This window comes from Ovis aries, chromosome 16, assembly GCF_016772045.2.
Source record: "Ovis aries strain OAR_USU_Benz2616 breed Rambouillet chromosome 16, ARS-UI_Ramb_v3.0, whole genome shotgun sequence".
Lineage (NCBI taxonomy): Eukaryota > Metazoa > Chordata > Mammalia > Artiodactyla > Bovidae > Ovis > Ovis aries.
In genome coordinates, this window is record NC_056069.1 from 58551172 (window position 1) to 58568156 (window position 16985).

Sequence of the window (16985 nt, forward strand, 5' to 3'; positions counted from 1 at the left end):
AGACCAATAATAGCAGTGGAGGCAGGGGGAGGTCATGACAAGCTTATTCACACACAGCAAAGAAAACGGTAGCGTGGCTTTATACCATTGTATATCACCTACCTGAATTGTTGGGATTCCTTTCTCAGTGTGTGTGTGTGAATCTGTGTAGCCGTGCACCAGTGTGTGCATCCATGGGCTGGAAGGACTAACCTGTTTAATGACTAATTTTAAATCTCACAGTCACCTCCAAAAATCAGTCAGTTCAAAAGCCCCAGACCTTTAGAGATCTTTCACAAAACTTGGTGTGTGCTAGTTACATAAATACCAGCAGCGAGTGATAGCTGAACCCTGAGCAGCAATAAATGAATCCCACAGTTGAGAATCCAGTAGAAATTCTGCACAAGCTAAAGATTCTAGGATGATGCATTATCCCAAGCATAAAGGAAGATCAGAGACGTTCTCAAGTGGTGTCTTTCGAAGGCTGGAGAGCCTCTTAGCATTTCTACCACTCTAGTGATGGAACTGGCACATAAGCTCGGGGAGACAGCCCATGTGGTCTGTGTGCCCGGGTTTCGTCCGTACCCTTTGTTGTACGGTGCTCATGCCAGAGTGTTAGTGACCTGATTTCTCTTAGCCTCATTTTCTTAGCACGGCTCAGATATACGATGACTTCAGCATCACTCCTTTCATCTTCCACTTTTACCCTTGTAGTGCTTGCAACACATCACAGTTTAAAAAATAATCTTGCTTCCATGTCTTTGGAATTTTCCATAAAAATCAGTCTTCATCCCAAAGTTCTTTGTGTTCTGCTCAGCTAATCCTCTCTGTTTAAAGTAAGCATTTGGCCCTGACTGTGAAGTCTATTTCAAAGTGAAAGGAGGGGTTGGTTCAGGATAATAGAATGATGGTTAAGATCTTAAGCCCAGAGGTCAAGATGTTCTGGCTTCTTCTCCCAGCTCTGTGCCTCCTAGACAAAGTGGTTTAGCCTCTCCAAGCACCAGTGTTCTCGCCAGTAAGCTGGGAAATAACAGTACATCCCTGACGGAGTGGACAGGAGAAGTGAAGCTCTTAGAACAGTGTCCATTGCAGCACAAGACCCAGGAAATGTTAGCTTCCAAGACATTTCCATCATCGTTACTATAGTGGTCTTTGGATTTCATAAGCGCCACAGGCAAATCAGCATTTGCTTTTTCTTCTCTTAGAATAAATACATTTGTAAATGTCAGTAGAAGCGCATTGATGACATTTCAGAATGTTGCAGTTGAGTCAGGAAAAGGAATGGAGCTTCAGAGCTGCTTTGCTTAGAGGTCTACAGCCTAATTTAAGATGCTAGAGGAATCAAGAAAAAAAAATCTATTCCTAATCATGAAGACAGTATTAAGTGAGCAGAATACAGAAGTATGTGCTCAGTTGTGTCTGACTCTTTGTGATATCACAAACTGTAGCCTGCCAGGCTCCTCCATCTGTGGAGTTTTCCAGGTGAGAATACTGGAGTGGGTTTCTATTTCCTTCTCTAGGGGATCTTCCCCATCCCAGGGATCGAACCCACATTTCCTGTGTCTTCCGCACTGGCAGGCAGATTCTTTACAGCTGCGCCACCTGGTATGTAGGCAGCAAGAAAGCATAGAAGGTTAGTAAGAAGAATCCCCAGATCCCAGGGTCAGTCTGTTTAAGGAGTTGTTGTTGTGTTAGTTGTTATTTTGTCCTTTGAATATAAAAGCATTTAAAACTTGGTTTTAAAGTGGGATGGATATAATCTTGATATATTACCCTAGAATTAGCATCATTTGGGGACCATATAACTTTATAAGTATTAAAAACTAGTAGGAAATATGGAATGAATTTTAATAGTAAAGATGTGCGATCAAGGTGAGGAATACATAAGGGCTCTTAACTAGCATAGAAAGTGTTGGTTTTTTAAAGTACACTAGAATTTTCATAGTAATATTCTTGAATTAAAGTTAAGTTTAGATAAATAGTGTTAGTCACTCAGTCGTGTCTGACTCTTTGCGACCCCATGAACTGTAGCCCACCAGGCTTCTCTGTCCATGGAATTCTCCAGGCAAGAATACTGGAGTGGGTTGCCATTCCCTTCTTCAGGGTATCTCCCTGCCCCAGGAATCGAACCCAGGTCTCCTGCATTGCAGGCAGATTCTTTGCCATCTGAGCCGCCAGGGAAGCCCTGAGCTTCATGTTCAAATGAAAGATCAAGAGGATTTGAGGAGGGTCCTGTGACACTAAAATTCATCCTTGAGTGAACTAACATCTTTCTGGAGTAAAAGATCAAAAGTAAAATGCTTTTTGTTTTCCCTGAAGTATTGAAGAAACCAACAGTAGAAAATTGAGTTGCCAAATTTGGTACCTGTTTGGTAATTTGATCTTTATAGAAACTCCTCTCCAGGTGTGAGAAATGACAGAGAAAAGCAGTGTTATATTTTGGACTTGCCCTGTGTTGTCTCCCAGTCTTCAGGAAGCACTAAGTACGGGTGGTGCTGCCCGGAGCAATGACTCTGATGACCAAAGCGACCAGGTTTCATTTAACCACCACTCCCTTTAACCACAACCTCATGTGTGGGTGTCGAGCTCTTGGCCAGAGCTCCATAGACAGAGCGAGGCTGTCTCCTTTAGGGGGGTATAGATCCTTGAGAAAATAAAACATGGCTGGAAAACTACCGGGAAGATAAATGATCTAATTTAACCCAAACCACTGTTTAAAATACAGACAAACAGAACAATAAGAGTGGAAAACTACAGGAACCCAGACTCTTTCAGAGGACTGAAATCCAAGGTGCTGATTATCCATGTCACTGGAAGATGCTGTTCCCATAGGTAGCTCTGCTACACATGTACTTCTGAATTTTCCACTTTCCCACGAATGCAAATTTCCTGAGGACCTTAAGTTTGAGAAAAAAATTTTAATGATATTTCTTTTGCCACAGTAATACTGAGTTTGCTCCATGTCCATGTCATAGAACATGTAATGGGATGGTTGAAGCTATAGACAGAGGAGTAGTCTTATCAAAGAGATTAAATGACAATCTAGCCAGACAGAACATTACTCATCCCTTGTCCCACTGGTTTTTCTAATCCAGGGTGAGGCAAGTAAAGAAAGTATTAATCTTACTAGAAGTAAAGTAAAAGGACCTGCAGCATTTTATGTAATAATCTGGTATTTTAGGAAACAAAACCAGTGTCCAACCCAACACCTTTTTCTGACAGGTATATATATATTTTTTTGAAGTATAGTGCTTTACAATGTTGTGTGAATTTCTGCTGTACAGCCAAGTGATTCAGTTTTACCTATATACACTTTCTTTTTTATATTCTTTTCCATTATGATTTATCACAGGATATTGAATCTAGTTCCCTGTACTATACAGTAGGACCTTGTTGTTTATCCATTTTATATGTCATAGTTTGCATCTGCTAACCCTAAACTCGGGATTCCCAGGCGGCTCAGATGGTAAAGCATCTGCCTGCAATGCGGGAGACCAGGGTTCAATCCCTGGGTCGGGAAGATCCCGTGGAGAAGGAAATGGACCCACTCTAATACTCTTGTCTGGAAAATTCCATGGACGGGGGAGCCTGGTAGGCTACAGTCCGTGGGGTCACAAGTGTCGTTCACAACCCTAAACTCACAGTCCATCCCTCCTGCCCTTCCTCCCCCACCTTGGCAACCACAAATCTGTTCTCTACATCTGTGAGTCTGTTTCTGTTTTGTAGATAAATTCATTTGTGTCAACTCAGCACCTTGTTGTGGAAAAATTTGAAGAGCCATTTCTATATGAGCAACATGATCATTTTCTTAGCATGTGACCATAAATGTCAATTACAAGATTGGCATCCAACTGTCCTTGGCACTGATAAACTGGGTGTCCCTCTCTCCCCAAGCCTGCTTACCCTTACAAGCACCCATCTTTCTGAATTTGGAGATTATCACCCTGCTTACCTGTCAGGGCACACTTAGCTCTTCGCGGGGTTTTCTCAGCTTCTCCGAGAAGGTTCTCCTTTGAATCTAAACTTCTGATTTTCTTTTCATGGCAGCTGACTTCTGTTATAGGATTTGACTTCACAGGGGGACAGCTTGACATCCAAAGGACATAGGGGGAAAAGGAGCTGGAAAAAATCTTTGCTTAAGCTGTACACTTGAGTCTAATCATGCGGCCCAGTGTTAAATCCTATTTATGTCCATGTGTCTACAGTTAAGGAGTCACCTTATCCAGTACTTACTGGGTGCCCCTGTGACAGGGTAGAAATAGCAGGGGCAATGCTTGTCTATCTCCTGAGAAAATATCAGAGCTACAGGAAGGTGCACAGTGCCACTGCCATCTTTTTGCATATTCCAAATACATCAGTTCTACCAAAAATAGGTTTATTTACCCGGAAAAACCAAACCTGCTGTTGGAGGATTTTATGAAGGACAAGATACATCCGCTGGATGTTAGTTAACACATTTTCTTGGTTCACATACTGAATTTTGGCTATGTGGCATGCATTGTACTAGGTAGACATAGGAAGACTGGTAAGCAGTAGTAGTCTGGTGAGAGGAGCAGTTGAGTAACCAGGCAACCACAGTGCAGTGCAGTGAGCATGGGAATGGGACCTGGGTTAGGGTACCAAGGAGCACAGGGTGGGGGTTGGGGGGGGGAGGCACCTTCCAAAATGTGATTCCTGAACTGATTATGAGTTTACTGGGCAAGTGAGGTCGGGCAAAGGTAAAGGTGATGCTGTGTAGAGAAAAGAACTTGAGCAAAGAACTTTAGCTGAAATAGAACATGGCATATTCAGAAAACCACTAATAGTTCAAGTGTACTTCCTCAGTGGCTCAGCAGTAAAGAATCCACCTGCAACGCTGAAGAACCAACTTCCATCCCTGAGTCAGGAAGATTCCCCTGGAGGAGGAAATGGCAACTCAGTCCAGTCTTCTTGTTGGGAGAACCCCATGGACAGAGGCGCCTGGCGGACTACTCTCCAGGGGGTCTCAAAAAGTCGGACATGACTGAAGCAACTGAGCACGCACTCATAAAACACAAGGCCAGGCAAGCATAGAGAGCTGAGATCAGGCAGATAAGCAAGGTCAGGTCACGAGTGGCCTTTATGAGAGGTCACTCGGTGCACAAATATTTATTTATATTTATATACATTATATATAATTTATATTATTATAGATTATTATTTATAGATTTTATAGATGTCATGTATGCATGAGCCAGATACTGTCCCAGACCCTGAGGACAACCTTTATGGAGCCCATGGTCTGTGAACAGGATGCAGCCTTGAAACACCTCGATGCCCTTGTAGGAATTTGGATTGTGTAATCTGACCATCATGTGGAGGGAAGAAGAGCTTGGAGACGAGAAGACCACCAGTGACTTTGCCCAAGGCACAGTGGTGGGGCTGGAGAGAACTAGACAGATTCAAGAGTGACTAAGGAGAAGTATGGATAGAACCAAGCAATCAGTGGGTGTGAGGGCTGAAAGGCATCCAGGGAGATTCTCAGGCTTCTGAGCTTAAACCTTGGATGCATTCATTCGAAGGGTACCCAAGAGGAAGGCCAAGACTGTGGGAACCCAGGTAGCCTAGTAGATGGTGAAGTTTTCGAAACGTAGAGTGTGAGGAACCAAGGGGCGTTCAGATGGAGATGAGTGGATCTGAAACATAAGAGACGCCTGGGAAATCTGGAGAGATGGCCCGGAGACTCTTGAGCGGACAGGGAGTGATTGAAGTTGTGGCGAAGGGTAGGGGTGGGCGGCAGAGATTGCTGAGTCAGAGTAGAGAGCACCAGGAGGCGAGCGGAACCCTGGGAACACCAGTATTTAAGAGACAAAGAAGAGGCATCCAAGAGAAAGAACTGGAGCAGAAGAGCTAGGGGGAGAACCTAGAATCTTTTGTCACCGAAGCCAGGGAGGAAAAAGTGTTTGAGAAAGAAGGGGTGGCCCAGAGGGCGGATCTGCTGAGAGATCAGAGCCGAGGACCAGAAGTGCGCATTTAGTTCAGCGGGAAAAGCTTCTGTCGGGAAGGAGGAGCCGGAACCGGAACCCAGTGGCTGCACTCGCCGCAGCGTTCTGTGCTGCCTCCTGTGGTGTGCCCAAAGCCGGCTAGAGCTGTAGGTCTGGGTTCCGGCACCTCTGAGGCAGCTGTTCTAACAGGCTGAGGAATACATGGTTTGAAAAACAAAAGTGGAAATAAGAAGCACAGGTAGCATGTCATAGAAGTCTTCTGTGAAAGGAAGGTGAGAAAGAAGGTGGGACTGAGAGAGAGAGGAGTCAAGAGACGCTTTATTTTTCAGAGGGAAATCACTTAAGCATGTGTGACTAAGGACGGGAGAGGGCCAGTGGAAAGGTGAAAAGTGTTAGTCGTTCAGTCATATCTGACTGCGATCCGGTGGACTGTAGCCCGCCAGGCTCCTCTGTCCATGGGATTGTCCAGGCAAGAATACTGGAGTAGGTAGTCATTCCCTTCTCCAAGGAAAGAGCCAGACAAGTAGCAAAGATCAGATGAGCTGGAGGGGAAGATAGTGGTTCCTGCCCAGGTCCGAGAAACAGAAATGCAGAGAGAGACCTACATTTACGGAGATGTGGATGGACCTAGATTCTGTCATACAAAGTGAAGTCAGTCAGAAAGAGAAACACGTATCATACATTAATGGATATATGTGGAATCTAGAGAAATTTGTGTTGACGATCTTATTTACAAGGCAGAAATAGAGAGACGGGTGTAGAGAACGGTGGTAAGGACACCTAGGGGGAATGAGGAGGATGGGATGAATTGGGAGATTGGGATTAACATATATATACAGTACTATGTATAAAATAGTTAACTAATGAGAAGCTGTTCTACAAACAGGAAACTCTACTCAATGCTCTGTTGGTGGCCTAAATGGGAAGGAAATCCAAAAAAGAAAGAAATATATATATATATATATATATATATATATATATATATCTGATTCGCTTTGCTGTACAGCAGAAAATAGCATAACATTGTAAAGCCATATACTCCAATAAAGTTTTTTTTTTTTTCTTTAATAAAGGCAATGTGAAAAAAAGAGAAAGAAATGTGAAAACCCAGGAAGCTAGCCCTGGTCAGACAGGCCCTTCCATTGTAACACCAAGAAGAGGTGGAGAAGGGTTTGGTATACATGTGTTTTGTTGAGCATTGTTTTACAGAGAGAAGCAACGAGAAATTTAGTTCCAACCTGATGGATTCCCTATTGCAGATGAAGTAAAAGTGAGGTTATCTGCCAAGGAAGAGGGAACAAGGCAGCTGAGAAATTCGGAGAGCAGGGATGGGAAGAATGGAAGGATAACTGAGCAGTGAACAGCCCGGTTGAGGATGGAGACCAGTGAGCCTGGCAGCAGCCTGTTTGTCACGTTTTATTCCAGCCACTCTCAGAGCCCTTCTAGATGAGAGTGGAATGGGCAAATAATTAGATGACTCCAAGGTTAGAGATTGCAGACAGTGAATTGTAGTTATTGACAGTGGTGTAGTTAAAGTGATAACCATGACAAGGAGGGTAGAATAAGGCAGGACAGAAAGAAGGAGCCAAGGGAGGAGATGGGCGAGATGAGAGACCGACAAGTTTAGTGGAGTTCAGAATAGACAGAAGGGGAACGACAGGAAGAGCCTCAGATCTCCCGGACAGGAGGTCAGCCGTGGTGGCCTCCAGGCCTACTCTTAGGGACAAGGTGTCAGCTCTTAGACCTGTTCCCGGGGTGGGGGTAGGGGGAACAGCTCTACACAGCACCCAGCTAGCGAGGAATGCCTACTGTTCACAGTGGTGTGAAATAATGGGCGGGGTTGGGGTGAGGCGGTGACTCTTAGTTTGAAGACATTCAGTCTGCAGTGTCAAGATGTTTCTGGTCTCTAGAGCCCAAGTTTAAAATGTCAGGATCTCTTTTAGGGTTTAACAATCTAAGACGGTTCATACCAGAGAGATCACATGGGATTTGTTAGCCATTTCCCTGGAGGTTGTGGATTTTCTTAAGTTTTTCTGGTTTTTTTTCCCCCCCACTTTTTAATATCCTGTCATTTTGCTAACTTTTGGGAGGAAAAAATTTAAACCCTAGAACACCATGAACCTGGCAGATACTGGGAGATAAGAAGGCAGGTAGGTCCCAAGGAAAGCCTTCTGGAGCCAGATAAGTTTTGAAGTCAGACATTGCACACTGCTGAGGACCCGCAGCACAAAGAATGCTGATCTGAAGTGTGATGAGGGCCGTGTGCCAGCCTTCTGGGCCCAGAACCACGCTGGGTTGAAGGGCAGTTTGTATTTATAGTGGTTGGAGTCCTGGTAGATGTGGCCCTAAAGTGTCTTTACTCTGGAAAACTTGTGAGTCCTTAGACACCTGATTTGAACAGCAGGTGAACTGCTGTACTTAACACGCTCTAGGGACAAAATTGTGACTCCAGGTCTAATTCTTTCCAAAGACATCTCAGACACCTCCTTAGCTGAATTTCAAGACCACAGTGCTTGCTCTTTCCCCGCCTCAGCCACCGTTCTTCCTGGTCTTGGCTAGAGATGCAGCCGTGTTCACTAGTGACCTGGCCAGGATGCTGCTAGCTAACTGATGGATGCTGAACCACAGCATCATTACAACCCCAAGGTAACAGGGAAGATTTGTTTACATGTATTTCTAGAAAGATACAAGGTTGAATCTTAGACTCCTTTCCGTCTGTACCCAGGCCAGATGATCTTATTTCGTTTCCTGCCTTTAAATACTATCTATATGCTGACGGTCTCCAAATGTCCACAGCCCAGACGTCCCCCTGTACTCCAGGCTCACATGGCCAACTGTCTTCCCTGATTTCTGTGTGTGGAATCCTACCGGTGTCTCACACCCAATAGGGGACTCCCCAATGGAAACCTTGTGTTTTCCTTCCCAATCTTCCCTCCGAAATTGCCCTCACTCAGTAAGTAGTAACACCATTTAACCAGTGACTCAAGCCAAAAAAACTAAACAGTTCTCCCTTTTCCTCACACCCACCATGTAGTCCATCATTAGTTTCATTTATTTTACCTCCCAAAAGCTCTCAAGTCAGGACAGTAGGGGGATGAATTGGGAGATTGGGATTGACATATATACACTATCGATACATATACTCACTATTGATAACTAAAGAGAACCTACGGATATAGTACAGGGAACTCTACTCAATGCTTTGTGTGGCCTAAATGGGAAGGAAATCCAAAAAAAGAGGGGATATGTGTATGTATAACTGATTCGCTTTGCTGTACAACAGAAACTAACACAACATTGTAAGGCAACTATAATTTAATAAAAATTAAATTTAAAAAAATAAACAAAAGGCTCTCTAGTCCATTGACTTCTCTCCGTCTCCCCATACACCCTCTTCCAAGCCATCGCCTTCTCTTCTCTGGACCACCATGTGATCCAGAGTTCACCAGTGAACTCTTGACTTCCTGCTCTGTCTGACCCTCTCCAGGCCACATCTGTACCTGCAGCCAGGAGGATGGACATTCCCACCTGGGCTCAGACCCTTTGACGGCTTCCCACTGCTCTTAGATCAAAGCCCCATGTTCTTTACTATGACCTGCGATGACCTTAGCACTACCTACTCTTCAGAATTCACCTTATATCCCCTCTACTCTTATTGGATGCCCTCCTGCAGGTCCGGGTCTTCCTCCAGCTCTTCCTGCAGCGGGTTCATTCTTGTTCTTCAACTCTCAGCTCAAATGTCACCTCTTTGAAGGAGTTTCCTTGTCTGGTTCATCTGAATAGGCTCCTCCCAGGAATCTCCAGCTCAGTAATTGCATTTCTATAGCGTCCATCATGGGAAATATTTATACAATTTGTGTATATTTCACTTCATGCCTTCAAACCCTCATCACTCACCTATCATGTGATCCCCTGTTACGTTTAGGACTGGGTATGTGGTGTGAACCAAAGTTCTCTGTGACTCCTAGAGCTTACATCCAATGGAGAAGGTAGACAGGAAGACAAATGACAAGTAAATAGACAATATAACGTCTGGCCACCTGAAGCGAAGAGCTGACTCATTTGAAAAGACCCTGATGTTGGGAAAGATTGGGGGCAGGAGGACAAGGGGACAACAGAGGATGAGATGGTGGGTTGGCATCACCGACTCGATGGACACGGGTTTGGGTGGACTCCGGGAGTTGATGATGGACAGGGAGGCCTGGCGTGCTGCGGTTCATGGGGTCACAAAGAGTCAGACACGACTGAGCAACTGAACTGAACTGAATGAACATTCTATGAAGAAAAACAGAGTAAGCAAGTTGAAACGACAGATAAAGCAAACCGCAGGTGACAGAAGGGTGCCTGAGAACTAATGGCTGATCAGAAAACATCACAAATATATAGGCAATAGGTGCTTTATTCAAACTAATTTTGAAGAAGCAAATTATTATAAGAAAATTAATTTCAAGCCATACCTCACAGTGTAAGTTCCAGGAGGAGTAGAAAGTTAAATGTGCACATGAAACTATAAGCTAAACAAAATTGCCTTAGCTAAGGATAAGTAAGAATGACAAAGTTCAGAAGTATGGAGAGAAACTCCATGAAATGAAGGATTGACTGCATAATAACTTCATATTTCTGGTATCAAAAGAAAATCATGAAATTAGGAAGTGAACAAACTGAGGGAAGTACTACAAATGGCAATAATAAAAAGGCTCATTATATCAGCCTAGCAAATCTCCTCAATTCTAAAGCTCTTTTTGCCTTGCGTCTTAATGCTTCTTAAAGTCAGGATTTGTTTTCTCATCACAGCATACATTTAGTATGGCCAATAAAAATATTAAAATATTAGCTCTTACAGACAATAACATCTTCATCTTACAATCAAAATGTGATTTTTTTCCCCAAGTGTACACAAATTAGTATCAACATTGAAATTCCTAGTAGAAAATACCTAATTCATTCATTCATCAAACAAATTCTTGAGTGTTTATAATGTAGCAAGGGGGCCTTCGCAGGTGGCACAGTGGTAAAGAATCTGCCTACCAAAGCAGGAGACAAGGGACTCAAGAGACGCAGGTTCGATCCCTGGGTGGGGAAGATCCCCTGGAGTAGGAAATGGCAACCCGATCCAGTATTCTTGCCTGGAAAATCCCACAGGTGGAGGAGCCTGATGGGCTAGAGTCCATAGGGTCACAAAGAGTCGGACACGATTGAGAGGCTGAGTATACACTCACACACAGTGTAGCAAGGTGGTAAGTGTATGGTGGTAAACAATATGGGCATAAATCCTTGCTTTCAAGTGCCTTTTCTAGGCCAGTTGTGCGTGGTGCCCTGTATGCTACTTATAGACGATCTAAGATCTGTTATTTCAGCGAGAATAAGAACTGTGATAGAAGCAGATCCAATCAAGTCAGCATGGCTCTAAACCCTGTGCTTTTTCCTCAAATTACCATAATTGTTGAGCTTAGCGGAGTGTTCACACCCAGTCTTGCTGACAGAGCTGTCATTCCTTATGTAATTTGATTTTCTTTCCTGCCTCAGCACTGGGTTTAGGACCCTGTCAAGGAACAGTTGGTGGAAATAGCATTACTGTGGATGCCCCAGCCAGACTGATTCCTTTTTAGCAAAGAATAAAGTTTTGCCAGCAAGACACCTAAAAAGATGAATCCTATGTTATTTTAAAACTTGTGCTAATATGTAATATATCATTATATATTAATTATATCATTAATTATATATTTAAGTGCATGCTAAGTCACTTCAGTCATTTTGGATTCTTTTCGACCCCATGGACTGTAATCTGCCAGGCTCCTCTGTCCATGGGATTCTCCAGGCAAGAATTCTGGAGTGGGTTGCCATTTCCTACTCCAGGGGATCTTCCCAACCCAGGGATCAAACCTACATCTCTTAAATCTCCTGCATTGGCAGATGGGTTCCTTACCGCTAGTGCCACCTGGGAAGCCCTAAATTATATATACTGTATATTTAAATTTGAACACAATTTTAGCAATGAAAAGCAAGCAGTTTACAGTCAGAGTGGAGAAGGATGAGAAGGAAAGAGAACAAACCATACACTGTTCTCTATGACTGAGAGAAATGTAATTAGAAGCTGTATTGAGCTGGGGTCCCTGGAAACAGCCTGCCTTGGGAAATTTTCATGTGACTTTTTTATTGAGTGAGTGCTCTCAGGAGAAGGGGAGCAGGAAGCAGTGGGTGGTGGGGAAAATTTAAAAAGGATGTGGTCTCCACTGGAGACTACCTCCCACCTGCTCCCACAGGGAGTTCTGGAGCATGAATTGTACCAGCGTTGATCCCACAGGGAGGCAGGGGAGGTGATCTTGTATATCCCTGTGTTCGCCCTTCACTGTCTGGGTGCTGCCTGGGGGCGGTCAGAAGTGGCCTAACCAACCCAAAGTGGCTGGGAGCAGTGTTTCCTGAGAAGGAGGCAGCTGTGAGCCTTGAGTGGCCAAGTCCCAGGACCTGGGGATGGATGTGCTAGCCAATAAGGGGCCTCTGGGTGGGAAATCAGCCACATCTCCTGCAGAGGTCCGAAAGGAGATTAATCTGGGAATATTATTGAGCGATGGATCTTGACACATAGCAGGAGTCCTCTGACACCATACACCTTTTGAACACAGGATTTATTGTCAATGAGCTTGTTGGTTTTTAGTTTGCTTCAGGCTGATAAGATATTAGATCAGCTTTGGTAAAGGAAATTTGTTCCTAAGGAGGACATCATGTCAGGTATGAAGGTTCTAATGGAAAATTTTAAGTTATTACTGGAAAAAAAAGGAAAAGAGAATGAAAGATATAATTGGAAGCAGTTATCAAAAACTACCTTATATAATCACACAAATGTTATTGACTCGGCAGGTAAGGAATCTGTCTGCAATGCAGGAGACACAGGAGATGCAGGTTTGATCCCTAGGTTGGGAAGATCCTCTGGAGGAGGAATGTCAACCCACTCTAGTATTCTTGCCTGGGAAATCCATAGCCTGGTGGGCTATGGTCCATGGGGTCACAAAGAGTCAGACATGACTGAGTACATAGCATATGGCACCTTATATAACACCACCTGTCAGCAGAATGACACTGAATTTCTACAAGTATCATATACTTTTATTATAGATTTTTCTAAAATAACCTTACACATTGGTATTTTCTACAATAAATACATTTTTGGCTAACAGTGCTTTGCATAGATTGTTCAACTATATAATGGTAGGTAAACGTCAGGGACACTTGTCAGAATCCCTGGAATGGACAGCATGAACCCCAGTATCAGCAGTAGACTCTGAGTGATAATGACATGTCAGTGTAGGTTCATGGATTGTAGTCAGTGTAGTTTTCTATGGGGATGCTGTGTGTGCTTGGGGAAGAGGGAATGTAGCAGCTCTCCATACTTTCTGCTCCACTTTACTGCGAACCTAAAACTAATCCAAGAAATTAAGTCTATTTTAAAAGTGTATATGCAATGGAATATTAGTCATAAAGAAGAATGAAATAATGCCCTTTGCAGCCACATGGATAGAGCTAGAGATTATCATAGTAACTATGAGAAACTATGAGTAACTATGAGAGAAAAAGATCAAAACATATGATATCGCTTCTATGTGGAATCTAAAAAAATTATACAAATGAACTTATTTATGAAACAGAAACAAACTCACAGACAGAAAACAAACATGGTTCCCAAAGAGGAAAGAGGGTGGGAGAGGGATAAATTAGGAGTTCGGGATTAACAGATACACACTGCTATATATAAAATAGATAACCAACAAGGATTAACTGTACAGCACAGGGAACTATATTCAGTATCTTGTAATAAACAATAATTGGAAAGAATCTGGAAAAGAATATGTTTAACTGAATCACTTAATTACACACCAGAATCTAACCCAGCATTATAAATGACCTATACTGCAATAAAAACTAAATTTAAAAAAATGAGAAGTATATACAGAAAGCTGATCTGCCCAGGCAGTTGCCTGTTCCTAAAGACAGAGGGTGATATTCTGGTGACATTTTTATTTATTTATTTATTTTTGTAGTCAGAAAAAATTATTTATTTATTTATTTTAATAGGAGGCTAATTGCTTTACAATATTGTAGTGGTTTTTGCCATACATTGACATGAATCAGCCACAGGTGTACATGTGTCCCCCATCCTGAACACCCCCCCCATCCCCATCCCTCAGGGTCATCCCAGGGCACCAGCCCTGAGCACCCTGTCTCATGCATCAGACCTGGAGTGGCGATCTGTTTCATATATGATATTATACATGTTTCAGTGCTATTCTCTCAAATCATCCCACCCTCGCCTTCTCCCACAGAGTCCAACAGACTGTTCTTACATCTGTGTCTCCTTTGCTGTCTCTTATATAGAGTCATCATTACCATCTTTCTAAATTCCATATATATACCTTAGTATACTATATGGGTGTTTTTCTTTCTGATTTACTTCATTGTGTATAATAGGCTCCAGTTTCACCCACCTCATTAGAACTGATTTAAATGCATTCTTTTTAATGACTGAGTAATATTCCATTGTGTATATGTACCACAGCTTTCTTATCCATTCGTTTACCAGTGGATATCTAGGTTACTTCCATGTCCTGGCTATTGTAAACAGTGTTGCGATGAACATTGGGGTACACGTGTCTCTTTCAGTTCTGGTTTCCTTTATGTGTATGCCCAGCAGTGGGATTGCTGAGTCGTATGGCAGTTCTATTTCCAGTGTTTTAAGGAATCTCCACACTGTTCTCCATAGTGGCTGTACTAGTTTGCATTCCCACCAACAGTGTAAGAGGGTTCCCTTTTCTCCACACCCTCTCCAGCATTTATTGTTTATAGACTTTTTGATAGCAGCCATCTGGTGACATTTTAAAAACAAAGTTCTTATACTTAGACATCCATTCCCACAAGCTCTGATCTAATTTATTCGTCTGTGTGCTCAGTCTCGCAGTCTTATCCCACTCTTTGCAACCCTATGGACTATAGCCCATCTAGCTCCTCTGTCCATGGAATTCCCCAGGCAAGAATACTGAAGTGGGTAGCCATTCTCTCCCCCAGAGGATCTTCCAGGCTCAGGGATCAAACCCGAGGCTCTGTGTCTCCTATATTGGCAAGTGGATTCTTTACCACTAGTGCCACCTGGGAGGCCCTAATTTATTCATCTAGTAGGTGGAAAAGTTAGAAACTCAGAGGGGTGGTCCCTCATAGGGGATGTTAAAACAGAATATTCTATGGCCACATCTCCAGCAAGAATTATTCAAAAACAGTGTACTTAGTTTAAAGATTTTTCTTTTCCTATTTGTCTGCACAAAAATCAGGAATGTATTTCAAATTAAAGTACAGTAAGAATCAGGTGAATAGCATCCACAGATGGTATAAAAATTCCATCAATACCCATTTTCATGACATAGAGCTTACATTATGCTATGAACGATACATAAATAAGTACAATATTTCACACATACACACACAGGGGAAAAAGGACCCATCACCCACTCCATATAAAGTGGTTGACCCATTTCCAAAATGCCTGTTGCTATTGTGTAGATTCAGCCTGCAAATAAAATTTAACATGTTTACCTTTTAACCAGAACATCTTAGAATTATTTTCTGATATTAACCTAGAACACTTATTGGGTTTTTTCTATTCCTTTCATAGGAATTTCATAGGTGATAGTGGGCAGCTATCTCCCCCACAAGAAGATATTTCAAACTGAAGCTAATATGGATGAAAATGAAAATAAATAACCTCTATCAAATTACAGTGAGACTTACCCTATAAGCTGCTTAGTGTTCCTATGGAAACACAACCTGCTGCCTTTTATTGTGGGAGAGGAGACGAAGTTTCTAATGCTGTTTGTGGGACTCTTCCCTCCACAGGCCTTGAACCGGGGGATCGCTGCTGTCAAGGAAGATGCAGTGGAGATGCTGGCCAGCTACGGGCTGGCGTACTCCTTAATGAAGTTCTTCACAGGGCCCATGAGTGACTTCAAGAACGTGGGCCTGGTGTTTGTGAACAGCAAGCGGGACAGGACCAAAGCTGTCCTGTGCATGGTGGTGGCCGGTGCCATTGCTGCCGTCTTCCACACCCTCATAGGTAAGACTGTCGGTCATCCCTTAAGAATCCAGCTTTGCCAGTTCCCTGTTCCTCTTAATCTATTTGGGGCTTCTCTGGTGGTTCAGATGGTAAAGCGTCCGCCTGCAATGCGGGAGACACGGGTTCGATTCCTGGGTCGGGAAGATCCCCTGGAGAAGGAAATGGCAACCCACTCCAGCATTCTTGCCTGGAAAATCCCATGGACGGAGGAGCCTGATAGGTTACAGTCCATGGGGTCACAAAGAGTCGGACACGACTGAGCGACTTCACTTAATCTATTTACCTGTATTTATTGTAGTAAGTGATTTCTTCTGTAATTATTAAGTATCATGAGAATTTTAAAGGCTGGGAGGAGTGGAGTTGGTACTTCTAGGACAAAAAAAAAAAAGAGACGTCTTTTCTCTAGGAAACTGTATGTCTCTGGTTTCCAAACCCTGTGTCAGAGAGGGAGGAATTTCATTAATATGTGATCAGACTCAGGACTTCCCTGGTGGCTCAGACGGTAAAGCGTCTGTCTACAGTGCCAGAGACCCAGGTTCAATTCCTGGGTCAGGAAAATCTGGAGAAGGAAATGGGAACCCACTCCAGTATTCTTGCCTGGAAAATCCCATGGACGGAGGAGCCTGGTAGACTACAGTCCACGGGGTCACAAAGAGTTGGACACGACTGAGCGACTTCACTCACTTTTGGTAAGGCTTCCCTGCTAGCTCAAATGATAAAGAATCCATCTCAATGGAGAAGACATGGGTTCGATCCCTGGTTAGGGAAGATCTCCTGGAGAAGGGAATGGCTACCCACTCCATATTCTTGCCTGGAGAATCCCATGGACAGAGGAGCCTTGCAGGCTACAGTCCTTGAGGTCAAAGAGTCAGACATGACTGAGCAACTAAACACAACACACACACACACACACACACACACACACACACAACGATTAAAAAAGTCAG

General features: G+C 43.3%; 1 protein-coding gene across 1 annotated transcript in view; it reads left to right on the forward strand.

The window, feature by feature from the left end:
• The window catches only part of ANKH (ANKH inorganic pyrophosphate transport regulator), a 168726-nt gene that overhangs the window by 79389 nt on the left and 72352 nt on the right, over positions 1-16985 (forward strand). The window contains exon 2 of the mRNA XM_027980157.3: positions 15822-16038. Within this exon, the coding sequence (XP_027835958.1) occupies positions 15822-16038 (217 nt within the window). The remainder of the gene's footprint in view (positions 1-15821; positions 16039-16985) is intronic.